At 39.5% G+C, this 17,245-nt stretch overlaps 1 protein-coding gene across 1 annotated transcript in view; it reads left to right on the plus strand.

Moving 5' to 3' along the window:
* The window catches only part of LOC128003558 (neuronal tyrosine-phosphorylated phosphoinositide-3-kinase adapter 1-like), a 36,471-nt gene extending 19,755 nt beyond the window's left edge, over window positions 1–16,716 (plus strand). The window contains exons 3-7 of the mRNA XM_052592533.1: window positions 5,027–5,424; window positions 6,542–8,236; window positions 8,354–8,578; window positions 9,780–9,883; window positions 13,579–16,716. Of these exons, the coding sequence (XP_052448493.1) occupies window positions 5,027–5,424; window positions 6,542–8,236; window positions 8,354–8,578; window positions 9,780–9,883; window positions 13,579–13,974 (2,818 nt within the window). The 3' untranslated portion in view covers window positions 13,975–16,716. The remainder of the gene's footprint in view (window positions 1–5,026; window positions 5,425–6,541; window positions 8,237–8,353; window positions 8,579–9,779; window positions 9,884–13,578) is intronic.
* The last annotated feature ends 529 nt before the right edge of the window (window positions 16,717–17,245 follow it).

Genomic DNA, 17,245 nt, shown 5'->3' on the forward strand with positions numbered 1-17,245 from the left:
AATAATCACTTTTCACTGGGTTTCAGTGCCTTGCTCAAGGGAAGAGAGCGCGGTTCATTCACTCCCTCTCACCTACAACTCCTACCAGCATTGAGACTCAAACCTGCGACCTTCAGGGTACAAGTAAACTCTCTAACTATTAGGCCACAGCTGCCCCCAAATCATTAGGATGTAAGCCAAAAATCATTAGGATATTAAGTGAAGATCATGTTCCATGGAGATATTTTGTAAATGTCCTTAAATAAAGGAAAATCTTATTTATTCAGCTTTCAGATTATGTATTATTCTCAGTTTAAGAGAAATTGACCGTTATGGCTGGTTTTGTGGTCCAGGGTCACATATCACAAATATCGACGAATGGGATGGGATCCGGTTGAACTGCATTAGAGAAGGCAACAAGTGTTATCACTATATCAGAGACATGCTAGCTAGGCTTCCAGGTTTAAATCATGCTCAAATTGATTTGATTTTGACGCAGTATTTACACTGAAGCTCGCAGCAGGCAGCTATGGTAAGAGGCATGACATTTCCCGACATGGCAACGAGTGCTGTCAATCAGAACACAAACTGGCCCAGCTAACCAACCACAGCACATCTCGTATTTCAGAAAGCGGGCCTTCATTTGATACAGGAGCTATTCGAGCCTTTCATCCCAGACTGGGGAGAGAGGTGTTGTAATGATGTAAAATGTGTGAAAAATAATGTTGTTTATTTCGAACAACCTAGTATGAGAGCCTGTTCTAGTACACCCTCAAAACAAAATCAAGGCATTATAAAAGAGCATAATAGGAGCCCTTTAAGACAAATACGTTTCTTATGTAAGTCTGTATGTTACTGTATTCTGCAATGCTTTGTTTACATCTTCAACTTTTTTTGAGTGCTTTTTCCCTTCTGCAGTTCTTCTCAGCTGGACAGGATTGATTGCAGTTTTAATGCTTCTTGGCATTACTCTCTCTCCCTCCATCTCTGTGTTTCTAGATGAAGAGGAGAATGCATTAAGATGATTGTCTCTGACACCTGTGCAAATGGACATCGAAGCGCTTTTCATCCATTCTGTGTTCTACATTCATGACACACGCAGAATACATCCTGAGCTCAGACAAACATGCTGTTTTTAGCCGCCTTGGTATAAACTACTCACACATGCAGACATACATGTGCTGTCACATCAAACATGCTTTTATAGATGCACAATATCTTTAAGGAGTTATCTTGGCTCCTTCCACCTCTTTCTTTCCCCTTCACAGAAGTAAAGAGATTCACAAAAGGTCACCCACGCATGCTCTCTCTCTGTCCACTTCCTCTCTCGTCCTCCCACTCGATCCCTCCATCCTCTTCCTCTCTGCTGCTGAATGCAGATGATTCTCATTCATTCATCCCTCCCTCCCTGTTCACCTCTCTCTTCTCCCACATCTTGAATGGATGAATCAAGTGAGTCACTAAGCATGTTAGTAAACTGATTCTGCACACTAATGTGCATTTAAACTCGAGACTCAGATAAAGCCATGTAAGAGCCACATGTTGTGCAGCCTGAAGCAAGACAGCAGAAATAGAGCAGACATGAATTGCTTTAGTTCCTCGTACCTTTGAGCTTTCATTCTGCCATGTGAAGCATCGTGTCAAATGAAACCGAACAACCTAAAATCTTCAACTATGAGAACAAACCTCATTTGACTCACAGTCTGTTCCCTCTCATTTTGCTTTCAGGCACAGATTTTCTTGGAAACCTTTTTTGGCACAAATGGGTTACAAACCATAGCATTTATTTTCTGCTCTGATTAGTGTAAAACTTTACTATACACTACCATTCAAATGTTTTAGGTAAATAGGTTGAATCTAAAATTAATGTAAAATGAATATAAATTCATATTATGTAATGGCATATTTTTGATAGTTTCTGAAAAATTTACATTCAGTTTTATAAAGTTACGTAATTTTTTATTGAACCCAATGTAATTCCATATTATCAGGGGAAGAAATTACACATATACAGAGTTCTGGCATGAAACTTTGATTACGCAGTCTGATAGGTCTAACTCAATCTGATGTAATGACATCATTATCACATGGCACAGTTGACTGGTTCTCTCCTGTATTTGGTCGCCAATGAGCTAACTGCTCGACATTCAAATATATGACTAGAGCTTGCCGTAACAGTGCAGCTTGCTTCAGAAACTCTCCACCTGCCCCAGCTACACCTGTATAGATCTGCTACGAGGGGATTCATGTATGCTATGGGGTTATTTAATGTATGTTATATTTTGCAGCAGCAATATTTCTTACATGCTCACAACAGCATGGTACTTGCTCATCTGCAGCAGCAGTGTAGCGGATCTATTCCGCCAAGACCAAATACATTAACATTGTCATGTAGATCCCTCAGAGAATTGTCATGACAGAAATGTAGTTAACACACTGACCTTGTGTTGAAAACATCCTAAAATAAACATCGCACAATGAGACAGTAATTCGATCCAGTTGTTTGTTCTGAATATTTTACTATGGTTTGTAAAACTGCATGTCCCTGATCGATTTTACTATAGGATGTTCAGACTCATCAGACCTTTTTTGTCCAGATTATACCTGGGCGACAGCTGTACTGTGAGATCTCAATGGCCAACTCAACTGTGTGCCCTGCTTGCGCATCATATCCTGTGGTGCTGTTCTTTTCTGTTAGTGTGTGTCACACTCTACTAGCTCAGCATCTTCTCTACCTTCTGCCTGACAACAAAGACTCACACACACATGAACACTCACACACACTGCTAAACACTGTATTGATGAGTTGCTTCCATCTGGACCTTGTGCACATCAACCTTCATAAAGGTCAGAGGAGGGGAGCACAGTAATCTCTAAACAATTTTACACATTTTAAAGTTAACAGGAAGAAGTTTGTGAACATCTAATATGACAGTTATGAAATAATCAAAACTGAGATCTTAGTAATAGCTATGATAGTTTATCCTAGACAGCAGTGGAATGAAAGGAGACTTTTGGTTCAGTAACATTTTTTGTTAGTTTGTTTGCTTTTTCTTTCTTTCTTTCTTTCTTTCTTTCTTTATTTATTTATTTATTTATCTTAATATGAACTCAAACATTGTTACATCATGTTATTTGTTCTTTGAAGTTTGTGTTTTAATGCTATCCACATTACTTATATTACTCATTGTCTGTTTAATGGGAAAATATTTTTCTCTCTCTAAACATTTGTCTAACTCACTCCATCACCAGAAATCAGCATCAGTGATCCATTTCCCTTTAATAGTGTGCGTTTGTGTTTGTCTGTACTAATGGCAGCCCTCTATTTACCACCCACAATATGCTGCTTACCTGAATTAGCCTGTATGTGTGTGTGCATTGTGTGCTCTGAGTTTGTGTGTTTGGAGAAAAAAATTCAGCAAACAATAAACAAATGACAGGCTAGTTGCCTTGGAAACGAGTAGAGCATGCTAGTAGATTCAGGAAAAACAGAAAAGATGCAGAGAGAGGGATGAAGGGAGAGACATGGCCTGCGGACAAAGTCTTTTTTTTTGTGTGTGGGGAAGATAAAAAGCTCGGCCTATTAAACTGATCAGCTGAGATCAAAAGATCAGCTGATTAAACAATGTTTGCAAATGTGTCTTGAGGAAATATTAAAGGAAGAGGTCGCAGGCTGGCATGAACCGCTTCCTCTCATCATTCATCCTGGACTTGGGGTGGGGTGGTGGTCTGATTTTGGATAGATTTCGTGAACCAAAAGTACTCACCAGGACATTAAAACCTGAAATTGCCTACATTGTGGGAACCTCAACAAAACAGCTTAATAAACTTATTAAATAACAGAATTTTATTGAAAATGTCTGTGAGGGTATGGTTTAGGGTTAGGAGACAAAAATCATTAACTCAGTATGAAAACAATGTAAGTCAATAGAAAGTCCCTATTATAGCTGAGAGGTGTATTTGTGTTTTATGTGTGTAGGTATTGGTCTGTGTGACTGTGCAGTAGTAGGAGGGATGTATAAACTCCGGAAATGAGAGTGTACAACGGGGGCTAGAGACAAAAATGAAATTGACTGTGAGCTATTAATACACTCAAAAAAATGAATTTTTAGTTTTGTTCACTTTACCTGAACAATTCATGTTGAATTAATGCCATTTTGGCTATTTTTCATTTCAACATGATTGTGTCATGTTAAACTGACTTAAACCTGTCTCTCGTTGGTTTAACATAAAGTTTTCATTTTGAAAGAACATGTTTCAATCAAGTCCCTCAAAATAAGTTTTACACTTCCCATCATGCTTTGCACAGGACTGGATATGGGGAGAGAAAATGTTGAAATAAAGTGTTATTTTATGCAGTTTTTAATAAAATGTGATAATAAGGAGACTTTTTCATGTATAATGCTCTATTATGTGGGCATTTTAAAAGACTTTATATTGGTGTATTTTGTGCGAGTTACCATTGTGGTGAAGTGTGGAGCTTGTGGTTGGGTTGAGGACCTGGTTGAAAGAACGTCTAAAATACTTAATTTAAAAAAAAGCAACTTTAATGAGAGTGCTAGTGTATGATGTACACATAGTAACATCCTTAAACTGCAAACAATTAACATCATGTGTAAAGAAAAGTTATATCTTACTTGCTAATGTTTTTATAACACTTTGGCTAAACTTGCATGGACAGTGGTTCTACATGATGTAAACATATTATCTCTACTCAGATATTTCATGTAGGATGAACTAAAGCAAACTGAGTAAACTCAACTAAAGGTAGACAAGTCCTTATAACTTGATTTATTCATGTCCAAATAACATGGTACAAACATGTGGAACCACTGTCCATGATAGAATCATGTTCAGCCAAAGAGTCATTTTTTTGAGTGTAGAACCTTTATCAGTAGAAATGAGGAGAGAGAGAAAAGAGGAGATTGTGGGAGGCCTACAGCACAATGAAAAACAAACGTATTATTCTAATCTGATAAAAGTGTCTCTTCAGAGAAATAATTTCTTTTTTCTCAATTTCTTTCTCTGATCTTCCCATCTCCCATAGCTCCAATTATAAAGATGCCTCCTCTGCGACGGTGGGGAAGGTTCGGGATCTGGCATCATTCCGGCGTCATTTCCGAATGGGATTTATGACAATGCCAGCATCCCAGGACCTTTCACCTCACTCTTGCGCAGCTGCCATGGCACCACGCTCTCAATCCTGCCATGCTGTGGGCACCGGTGAGGGAGAGGAAATGGAGAATGGCTTTTATCCAGACTCAGACCCCCAAGACCAGTCAAATCCCTCACGCTGTCCTCCAGCCAAACCCAAACGTCACCCCAATACTCGTCTCAGCTCCACACCCCAGAAAGAGCATCCTTCCCGGGGGGTTCACGCACCACCAGATACTCCACCACCTCCACCTCCCAATCACCCACCCAAACACCCAGAGAAGCGGAATGGTTAGTGAGCACTACTCTTGTGACATGGGACGTCTTTGAGACATGTGTAGTTATAGTCTCATCAATCATCTTATCAATGTTAAAGTTAGGGATGTGAATCAATTCTTAAAAAACATTATTTACCTGGGATAGTTCATGTGTAGAGGCAGTTCTCATGAATTGGTGTATTTCTGATGCTTCAAATATAGATGGGACATGACTAATCATAGTTTACTTGTTTTTAAGTTCGGTTTTGGGTGTGTTTGGAAAAAGATGGTACCACTAATAGAACATGAAGTACATTAATAGTATGATGTTACTTGATACTAAATGTGTCAAAACAGTTTCAAAAGATTTGTTGCCATGAAGTTTGAACTAACACTTCAGTGTTTAGCTCTTAAGTATAAGCACTTATGATTCATAACTATAAAACTATCCATTATTCTCTTACAGTATGCTTATGTTGTTGCAGTGTAATTTGGGCCTTTATTCTGAAGGAGAGTTAATAAAATTTGAATGTAAAACGAATGTTCTTTTCCAGCACAGGAAAATATTTTATTCATGAGATAAAATCTAAGAAAGCAGCTTTTCTTGTATTTTAGTATTATTTAGATACAATATGAAAAAGAAAAGGTGATTTAATAATTGCTTCACACCAAAAAATATATTCAACATGGTTAAAGAATTATGTTGCAAACATTAACATCTCAGTATTTTAAATATTATATTTATACAGAATTTATTTAAAAACAGATTGTCTACACTGGTCACAGAAATTAACGCATTTTCCCCCAGCCTTAATTAAAATGTATTTGTCTTAAAAACTTACATAAATAATAACCAAATTAGTGTTATGTGTGCGGAGTCATTTGCAAGTAATTTGCTTAAAATTGATTTCAGACTTATTTCCAAATTAATATTCAACAAGAAATAATGTTAGGTCGGTCTAGATTTTATCCATTGATTCAGTTTTGAGGGGGATGGAAAAGTTATAAAAATTAAGAAATATAATGAAACATCAAATCATAGGGCCAGGAACTATATTAATAAAGTAAAAAGAGTCCATTTTGATTAAATGTAACCAGAAAGCTGTACACACCTGACCTTTGTTCTCTCTTCGCCTTTATTTGCTAAACAGCAATGAAGAAATCTGATTCAGGTGAAATGCCAGGACGGAAGGTTCCTCCCTTGAAGCCCAAACGGAGTCCAAGCACACATCTCTCCTTTGACCCCCCGTCCTCTCGGGTCCCACACCCGACCACACCTCTTCTCTTCCAGAGCTCCGAACCCCTTCCACGAGGTGAGGGGGGAGATGACGAGCCAGTTTACATTGAAATGGTGGGCCAAGTCTTTACCCGAGAGACTCACAGCGCCCCTACTCCTCACCCGCTCACGCCGTCTGCCACAACACCTGATTCTGAATCAGACCATGGAGAGGCCATTTATGAAGAGATGAAGTACCCCCTACCAGATGACGTGGCTCGAGAAGCCCACCGCCGCTTGCCACTCAAACACGAGCGCATCAAGTCTTCTAAAGCGTACCACTCCTCCATCATCTCTTCATCCTCATCATCTGCCTCTTCCTCACTCCCTCGCCCCTCATCCTCCTCTCCATCCTGTTCCTCCTCCAAGTCTAAAGCAGCTGTCTCCATCTCTCACTCCTCTCCTCTGCCTTCGTCCTGCTCTTCTGCATCCTCCACGCCTGTACCTCAAGCCCTCTCCTCCTCACCACACCCTCCCCGTGCTCCCACACCCTTCCTGCTGGCAGGATCCAAGCCTGAACATGAGCCCAGCTCCAGTAAGATCCCGGCACCCTTCCCCAACTTGCTCCAGCACAAGCCTCCGCTCCTGGCATTTCCCCAGCCGGCTGCTGCCTCCAGTGGGGTAGGGGCTCAACACAAAACCAGCTCGTCTAAGATCAGTGTGCAGTCGGCCTCCAGTCTGCCAACATCTATTAGCACCTCCTCCAACATGAGCTCCACTAGTACTTCCAAAGAGTCCTCTGGAGTCGATAAGGAACGAGAGAAGGAGAGGAGGGAAGGACAGCTGGGGCCAGCACCAGGACTCAGAGCCCGCAGTCATTCCACTCCTCTTCCTCCATCATCAAAGTCCTCCTCTCCATATTCCCACCACCATCATCACCATCACCCTCACCACAGGCCTTCCCACTATCACCATTACCGCAAGCCTGAGAAAGAGACGTCGTCATCAAGCAAGGGGTCAGGACAGTCCTCCACCCAGACACAAACACAGCCAAAGGAGGGCAAGTCTGTCAGCTTCCTGCTCAAGTCTGAGAAATCTGAGAGGGAAAGGGACCGAGAGAGGGATCGTGAACGAGAGCGAGACCTGAGCACACCATCATCCAGTCATTCTGATACCTCTGCCTCATACACACACACTTCTCAAACGGGCACGAGCACCACGCCGACCCCGAGTCAACCATCATCATCCACAGCAGCCACTCCACCTTCCACCTCTTCTTCTTCCACTCAGCGGCCTCCGTCTCGCTCTCACATGCACCGGTCACAAACCCCACACTTGTCTCATGGTCTTCCTGCTTACAAACCTCCCTCCTCTGACAGCCCCCTGCTCTGGACCTACCCCTCGGTTGGCTTTCGCCGCCCACCTGCCTATGATAGCCTGCGCGGGGGTTCACAGTTGCCATCCTTGCACGCAGACCCCACTAAAACTGGATCTGCAGCCCAGGCATTGCAGGCCAAGGCCGGGTTCATTCCCTGGGAAAGTGCAGCTGCCTTAGGGCTCACCGAAGAACAGGCTTACTGGCCCATGCACCGCAAATTATCATTCAGCCATGGGAGCCGAGACACTGAGAGTGAGTAACAGTTGTAGGGATGGTGGAATAAGTATGAGGGATGATTATTGAGGGAATTCTCTTTCTATGGTACTATCGTAGATGCTTTATTGTGTTTTTCTCTCTAATGCTCTGTAGAGGAAGATGGAGGTGCATGGAATGGCAGTGCAGATGCTCTATTGCGGAAAGAGAGGGATGATCTAGGGGCCATGCGGGGTGGTGGACACTCTGGAATACCTGTGTGGGCAACAGGGAGACACAGTGAGAGCTTGGCTGGGGCGGACGGACCACCAGGGTTGAGAGGATTGATACGAGCAGGACTGCCCTTACCCTGCCAAACATTCCCAGCATGCCGCAATGGAGGTGAGATCGAATTTAAATGACATTAGCACAGATTTTGTGCCATGACTTCAATAGTTAAAATTCTAGTGTGTTTATGTTAGAGATAAAACATTTGTACACTTACAGTTCATAAACAACTGATTGAAAAGATAATTTGTTTATGAGCTTTAAGTTGATGCTAACACATGCTGCTGGGATTAGTGTGCATTGGTTACGTTTGAAAAACATAACATTTTATAATAGAATGACCAAAAACTGTATCTATAATGTCTTTTAAAATATGGAAAAAACACAAAACTGTAAACCTAATAAACTGTGATTAAAAATCACAAAAAAAAAATCATAAAAAACATGTAACACAATTAGGCAAGCAATGCAAAATATTAGCTAGAAACAGCTAAACATATGTTATCATAGCTAACTAGCTGCAGTACCTGTCACAGTTATGAACCATACATTTCCGGACATTCCAGAACCTTATAACTGTATGCCATTATGCATTAAGGAGTAAATTCACACAAAACACTTTTGTTGCAATTATTACTTTAATTGCAGTAATGCAGCACACTTCATGCGTTTTATTCACATACCACCCGGAGTCCAACTTAACTAGCACTTTATGCATGACATTGTGCAATGCACATTTAAATAATGTCAGTGTCCTTTTTTACAATGCAAACACACCTGCTTTCAATGTAAATGAGGCTCATTATAGAATGCAAAGCATTCGCAGATGTCAGCACTATTTGCCTTGCGCAATTAATGTTGCGCTATTAGTGGAAAGTAGGGTGGAAAGCAGGCTGAATTTCATTAATATCTGTAGAAAGAGTTTGTATGCTGCTTCTATTCATCAAGGCAGCACTAATCCATCAAATGATGATCTAAGGACACAAGGAAAAAAGATGAAACTTTTAGCTGAGCCACCTTTCTTCATTTTAAAGTGTAATTTAGGTGACTGGATTGCAATGTTGGTGTCCCTGCATGCAGGTCATCACTGTATTATCGTATTTTCATAATTCCTTTAAATTAACAATGCTATCAGCAGGCACAATTACTTTTTTGTGATGTCCTCCTCAAAGTGTTGTAGTATGCATTTCAACCATATTATTTCCGCAAGATAGGCACTGGTTATGTGACATGCTATTTCCATCATTATTTTAGATTTGACTTATTTTAGATTATTTTTCCAAAACTATAACTTGACTGTGTGTTTGATCTATAGAGTTGGGTCGCCTTGGTAGGTCTTCCTCCACATCGGGAGTGAGACAAGTGGGTGGTGATGTTCAAAGGCAGAGCAGCCTGCCGACAAGAGAAGCATTCAATCAGGTAACGCATGCCAGCACTATTAAAGTTGTCACTAAATTCACATAAACACACAATCAGAGAGATATTATACACCCGCAGTGTTATTGTTTCCTCAGCCCTGTTTAAACACAAACTCATCCAGGAACAACTGTGATAACTTTAGGAATTGAGCTCATGAAATGACTTTGGACCTGCAATACTTTTTAAGTGGAACACCAAAGAAGGTATTTTGAAGAATGTTTTAACTGGTTTTGTTCAAACAATTAAAGTCATGGAAGTTTATTTTCATGGTAGGGACAAAATACATTTTTCAAAAAATCTTATTTTGTGTTCCACAGAAGAAATAAAGTCATATGGGTTTGGAACCACATGAAAATGATTAAATGAAGAAAGAAATTCCAGATTTTTGTGTGTGGGGGGTCAATCATCCCTTTAACTAATGTTAATTTATATAACTTGAAATGTTTTTAAAAAGTATTTGTATATGTAGAAATTAACATTAACCAAGATTAAAGCTGTCATTAAATGGAATTAGTGATCTTTTTTTTTCTCCTTTATTGTCATCCAAGTGGTTTATCCAAGTGAAAAGCCTTTTCAAATTAGAAAAAAAAGTATGCAGATTGCGTAGGGCACCGACTCCCGGGGGTGCGCTATCCTAGTTACTCAAAAAAACAAAACAAAAACTCTCACCTCATGTTTGCAGATGACTGCAATAAAATAAAAATCAACAGTTACATTTTGAATGCTCCAGCAGATCAGTGTTGATTTCCAGAGTGTCTATTTACACTAAATACAAATATTTATCTGCCCACCAAAGTGTGATTGGGCTAGTAAACACTACAAAAGACTATTGGTGAGCAACAGCTCCAGTGGCGCTGTAGTCATTTTGATGTTTAGACTTTTGCCATGTTATTTTTTCTTCTCCCTTTTTAAATCTTAGATTCCATCGGAAGGGCATTTATTTAAGGAAATATTCGAAAAATTGAAAATAAAGTCTCAGGTAGGGTTAGGGTGTATAGGGAGGGCTTTATTGTCCCAATAAAGTGGCATCTCATTTTTTATTTGAATTAAAATGATAATTTACACACACTCAGTATTGCATACTGTTTTATACTTTACTACAATATTAAGGTGCAGATAATTGCCACTATTTGCACAAATAGTAGAAAATCCTTCTATGTTATCATAATGTAAATGGAATTTATAGCTATTTGAACTTGGTGTAAATAACATATCCCTAAGAAAATATTGCTATTTTAATTAGTGTAAATAGTCTCTGCCGTTGATTTTTGACTCAATTAATTATTGTTTATTTTGATAATATATTATCTTTTAAAATGTTTTATTTAATGTGTGTAATTGTATCCTTTTTTTTATTTGTTGTAGAGCTAAAGTTGTATATTATCTAAATAATAAGTTTTAATTACAATTTATTTATTTATTTACTTTTTTGTTTTATTAAAATTCTACTTTGACCCCCATAGTATTTTTTTTTTTTTACTTCCATAATATTTGGGGAAGGGGGCACAACAATACAAATCTGCTTAGGGCACCCAATGTGGCCAGGAACAGCCCTGCAGAGGCGAGTTATGAGGGGAGGAGACATTAATGGTCATGATTAATGATTAAGAGGGCACCCGATCTATTAAAAAGTAATAATGTGCATAAATAAACCGTTTATCATTAACACTGCAGTATTCTATAAAAACAGTCAACAGTCAATTCTGGTGTGACTAATTCATTCTGTAATTATTGTTTCTTCATGATACCTGATGCATGGATTTTTATAAGCTCCATTTAACACTTTTATGTTGCAACAGTGTAACATACAGGACATTTTACCATATTGAACTCCAATGTACAGAATTCTACAGGTTCTTCTAAAAAAGGAAAACAAATGTCCATTTTCTGCAATGACCTTTAATTCACCTCGTACACCAGCCTGACACTCTGAGAAAACCCCAGACAAGTGTGCATTAGAATATTGTGCTTTTCAGTTGAAAGTATTCCCTGAATACTTTGAAATCGCACAGGCTCATTCAGCCTCAGTCGGTGTAGATACTGCAGTAATTAATTAAATTCAGTTCAGCTGGTTAACATGCGTAAGTGTAATTGACACCAAGCTTGACAGTTACGGCAGGTGATCTGTAACTAATTTGATTCCGTTTCTTGCCCCTGTGGCTGCTGTTCCAGACAGTCATTAGGTAAATCACGGAGCCCATTGAGTCACTAGCATCCCCACCCAAACATGTCTGTAGCTGCACTGCACTCCGCTGCAGGGTCAATGAGTGCAGAGAAAAAGGGGGATGAATACAGAGCGGGAGGCAGGCACAGAAATGCAGCAGAGGGAAAGACAGACGGAAAGCGAGAGAGAGGGAACACAGAATAGAAAGGAGAGGGAACAGATGCAGCACATGGGCGGAGAAAACAGGTGCAGCAGTAAGAGAGTGCTTTTTTCAGTCTGTAGCAGGCAGACAAACAGTCTGTGAATGATCAAACTCAAACCTAGTGGCACTGCCGGTGTCTCTGCGTGTCAGTCGGTGACAGGCTTTGATTCTGCCGTCTGACTGTCTCTTTCAGCAGTTTGGTAGAGAGCCATTTTGGGAGTTTAGTTTGTTGGTTGTGTGAAAAGTAACAAGAAGAATCCAGAGAGACTCCAAACATGTAAAGCATGTTAACAGTTTACAGACAGGGATGTTCCACTTCCTATAGGTCGAGTGGCGTGTGGGTTGTGTTATAGACAGACTGGCGTGAAACTGGCAACACATTCAAGAAATAATCTTTGATTTTCAATCTTGTTGGATGTTAGTTGCCATACAGAAGCCTCTGTTCTTTTCCCCTGGTGTGCTGTTGTCTGTTGGCAAAGGTTCACATGCTGACACAGTGTGTGTGTGTGTGTGTGTGTGTGTGTGTAACACAGGGATTGACTCTGTGAGCTGATATGACCTTCCTTCTCAGAGCAGGGGGATGGAATGGGTGCTGTGAGTTGGCGCTATGCCGCTATCTGGTGGTGTTCTTTGATATAGCAAAGAGCACACACCCAGAGACCAAACAAACATTTGAAGTGGACAGTGTCCATTACAACATGATGGTCAAAATAAAAAAATAAAAAAATTGTGATTAAAAAAAAAGATGAGTCCTTTAAAAAAAATCTAAAATAATAATAAAAAATGGAAATATGGTGAATATTAGAAAATGGTATATTAAATCATATTAAATAATAAATAATCGTAATATTCAATTTTAGCATGGCAACTAATAAATTTTTTTTTTTAAGTTACTAAGTTACTAAAATGACTAAAATATAAATAAAATTAAAATAAAGCTAAATAGAAATATGTGTGCAAGAAATATTAAAATAATAAATAAAATAATAAAAATGACAAGCACATAACAAAATTATTTAAACTTAAAAAAAATGATAATAAATTGAAAACTGAAAAAAAAAACTAATAAAAATGTTTAAGAAATAATATAGTAATATATAAATAATACTAAAATAGCACTGATGGCCCTCAGTGCATCTCTCACTTGCAGCCCGATGGTGAAGTTACTGCATCTACCAGCAGAGGCTAATTACCATGCTAACTAGCCAAACTTTATACCTTCCGAAGCAAACAGTCACATGGCTAACCACTGCATTTCATCTGCACTGAACTATCCAAATTCTAAAATCTTTTCTCCATTTTCTTTCTCTCTTTTCTGTCTGTGTCTAGTTCCACGCTCTCTCGCAGGTTCAGGCTCAGGCTCAGTCTCAAGCTCCCTGCAGTCCGTCTCTGAGCCGACAGCAGCAGTACCAGCACCAGCAGCAAGTCCAGCTCCAGTTCCAGCAGCTGGCTCAGCTTGCCGCGCAGGCCCAGGCTCCCCTCAGCACGGGCACGGCCGGCACCTCCACAACCTCGGCCCAGCGTGACGGCAAGCTCCTGGAGGTGATTGAGAGAAAGCGCTGCCTGTGTAAGGAGATTAAGGCTCATCGTCGGCCAGATAAGAGCTTATGTAAGCAGGACAGTATGCCTATTTTACCCAGCTGGAGGAAAACGCCGGAGCCCCGCAAGACTGGAACACCGCCCTGCCAGAGGCCACAGGCTGTGGTGTGGGACACGGCCATCTGACCAAGGCAGAGAGAGCAGACAGTGGGTAGGGAGTAAGAAAGACATGACTGAGAGAGACAGTTAGAGTAACAAGCTATTCTTCTTTTTTTTTCTCTTTTGCGTGTGAAAAAACTAAATGGGGAAGTAGGTGGAAATGAGAGAAGTGGCCTTTGAGTGAAGAGATTAAAATAAGACTGGAAAAGACAAAGCGAGGGCATTTTGCTCAGAGAATAGCATGATTTAGATTAAATCTCTCTGTAGAAGCAGGAGAAAATGTGTTCCACACGATGTTTATGTGCCATACAGATGCAGAAGATGAAACACACACAACGAGTCTGAACTCTCTGCGAATACAACCTGTGCTGCTGAGTTTACAACCTTTTTGAAACACACTGGAAACCTTTTGGAACAACGTGAAATTTGTACTCTGAATATAAACCATTAGTGAGGAGAACTGACATTCTTTTTCCTCCAAGGAATGAAGAAATGATCGAAACTTGATGTGTAAAGAATGAAGAGACGCTGAATGATCATAGTGGAGCTTTTCTTCATTTCATAAACTGTCTATGTCTTTGGGCTTGTGTGTTTTTACTGACCAGAACTACTCTGTTATGCTGCTGTTTCCTGGGCACCCACTAGACTGATGTTTTTTACATTCCAGAAGAGTGTCAGAATGTCTGTGTGCGAGTGCGTGCGTGTGTGTGTGTGTGGCGTCATGGTGAACTTTGTAAGATGTATCTTTGCATTGGAGACGTGTGAGGTTGGAAGCAGAACAGAGATGACAGGAAATCCAGACAATATGGTGAGGAGTACAGGGGAGCGTGTCAATAAAACACAAGATTCGACATGTATACACACAAAAACAAATCGTACACATTCAGAAACAGGAAACAATGATGAAGGGCTGTGTGGTACTGTCTTAGTTTGTAGAGGAGATTCGTTCGAAGTCTAATTACTGCCTATTGATTGAGTGCCAATTTGCTGATTGTCGTGACACGTGTGTCTGCGTATTTGGGGAGTAGAAGAAAAGCTGTTCAACAAATGTTAACGTGACTTTTGTAGCAATATTTGTTAAAGCAGGAGACTGATCGTTAACCCGGTCCAATACAAAAACATGATGGAGAAAAAAGACAGATCTGCATTGCATTATCATAAGCTCAAATCAATTGTGTACAATTCACTTGATGAAAAGATCGGAGATAGCAAGATAGGAAATAGAGTGAGGACCAATGCACTCGTGTTAACACGAGGTGTCCTTGTGTTCACCTAAAATCTGTCTGACCACCATATTTAAGCACCTGTTTACATTGAAGCTGTACCTGAGCAAATCCGGAGCTAACGTCTAACTGTATTTTTCAGTCTTTTTAGCAGCACAGTCTCATGTGTGAATCAATTGGGGTTGCAAAGGTGTTTAATAAGATATAATAACATATATAAAAGCTCTTTGTCAGTCTTATCATACTACAGCCAGATTAAGCAGTCCAGTTACCCTTTCCCTTAAAGAAAAATCAGTTTTGGAGCAAACTTCACCTCTTCCCACTGTCCAGCCCTCATGTGCAAATGCATATAGAGAAATGCACACACAAAAGAAAGTGAACCACATGACATTGAGATTAAACGAGAAGAAAAAAAAGTGTTAAATCTGTAAAATAAACATGTACAGCTGTACTGATTATGTAGCAATTATTTCCACTTTCATACTTGTAATCAATAAATATATTGTAGCATATAATGTATAAAAGTACAAGGTGTTTAATTGTTTTATAAAGAAATTTAGTAGTTTTATCTGTGGCTACCTGTCTACACTGTACTGAATGGACCGCTGAAAGACGAGCAGTCTCTACTAAAGGCACAGTCTCAAACACACACACACACACACACACCAACCAATGTTTTTTTTCTGGCTTATGTTATGCAAGTCCCTTTAAGCAACTGAAGTCTGATCACATTCATTCCCTTACCAACACACTCCACCCGGTTCACTGGAATATCACTTGGATATTTTTGAAGTACTTCTGCTGCTATATTGAATTTCTATTATTGCTTACATATCCTCACTGCCGTTGCTTTATTTATTTTTTCTTTATTCTTTTGAGTGCTCTTCGATTATTTTTTTTTTTTTTTGGGAACATGTGATGGAGTTTTTAGGAGTGGAACCCTCTGTAACTGTTGGCAATTGAATGTTTCTCAGTTGTTGTTGTGGTTGTATTTAAAAGTTGTTGTTATTTTTCCAAATAGTTAGCACCACCAACCTGTACAGTTCTCACCCTGGCAACACTGCTGTAAATATGATGGCAACGTTGCAGTGATGTTTCCAAGGGTTTGACATCTTGTCACCATGACACTAGGGTTTCACTGCACCAACCGGGTGGCCATTTGAAATACAGTCTTTATCAAACAGTATGAGTACCACAGTAGAGGAGGACTGGTGCAATGCATGCTGGGAGTTCTTGACAGATTCCCTTAATCATTCAGCTCAAGGTTGGGCTGCGTCCCAGTCTATATAAATTGTGCCCAGTTTGTACTTCAAATATACGAAATAATCATCTAGTGGCAATTTATTAAAATGAAAAGGGTAACTTAAGTATTATTGGGTAAACTAGTTTACAGAAACTGTCGGCTTTGCGTGTCTACATAAATGGTGGCCATATTATGAGTGCCATAATATATTGGTATGGTAAGATACGGTGTACCTTGGAAATCACTGTAGTGCTATATTTGCATTGATATCGTCATGAAATAAATTTTATATGATGAAACAAATACCATGTACAAATAACAGTGTGTGTGTTTGTGTGTGTGTGAGGGAGTGAAAGAAACTGTTGCTAATGCACGTAGATTTCACATCTTCTTGTCCTGCAGACTGCTTAACATTCAGTTAAGGGAGTAGCTGCTTCCACATGCTAGTGTGGCCATTTTTTTATTAATTCCATTTTTCTTCAAGAAATAGTTTGCAGAAAAATGAAAAATTGCTAAAAGATTTACTCACCCGGGCCTTCCAATATGTAGCTGTCTGCACACATCGGTCTTGAACATCATTCCAGATGTTATTTGACTATTACAATGTGACAGATTTATCAAGTACTACCAGTCATCGAATCAGAGTAAAAGTTTATAATATATATTGTATATGGTTATTTAGATGAAAATGATTGCCTGGGAGCTTGCCAGTATAGGTTTTATTTTTTATTTTTTATTATTTCTTTGCCTGAAAATCTAAAAAAAAATAAAGGTGTGGTAATCACTGTTGATTGTCCTGATGTGTTTGAACACAGTTAAGTTGATTGCTACA

This window comes from Carassius gibelio, chromosome A5 (genome assembly GCF_023724105.1).
Source record: "Carassius gibelio isolate Cgi1373 ecotype wild population from Czech Republic chromosome A5, carGib1.2-hapl.c, whole genome shotgun sequence".
Lineage (NCBI taxonomy): Eukaryota > Metazoa > Chordata > Actinopteri > Cypriniformes > Cyprinidae > Carassius > Carassius gibelio.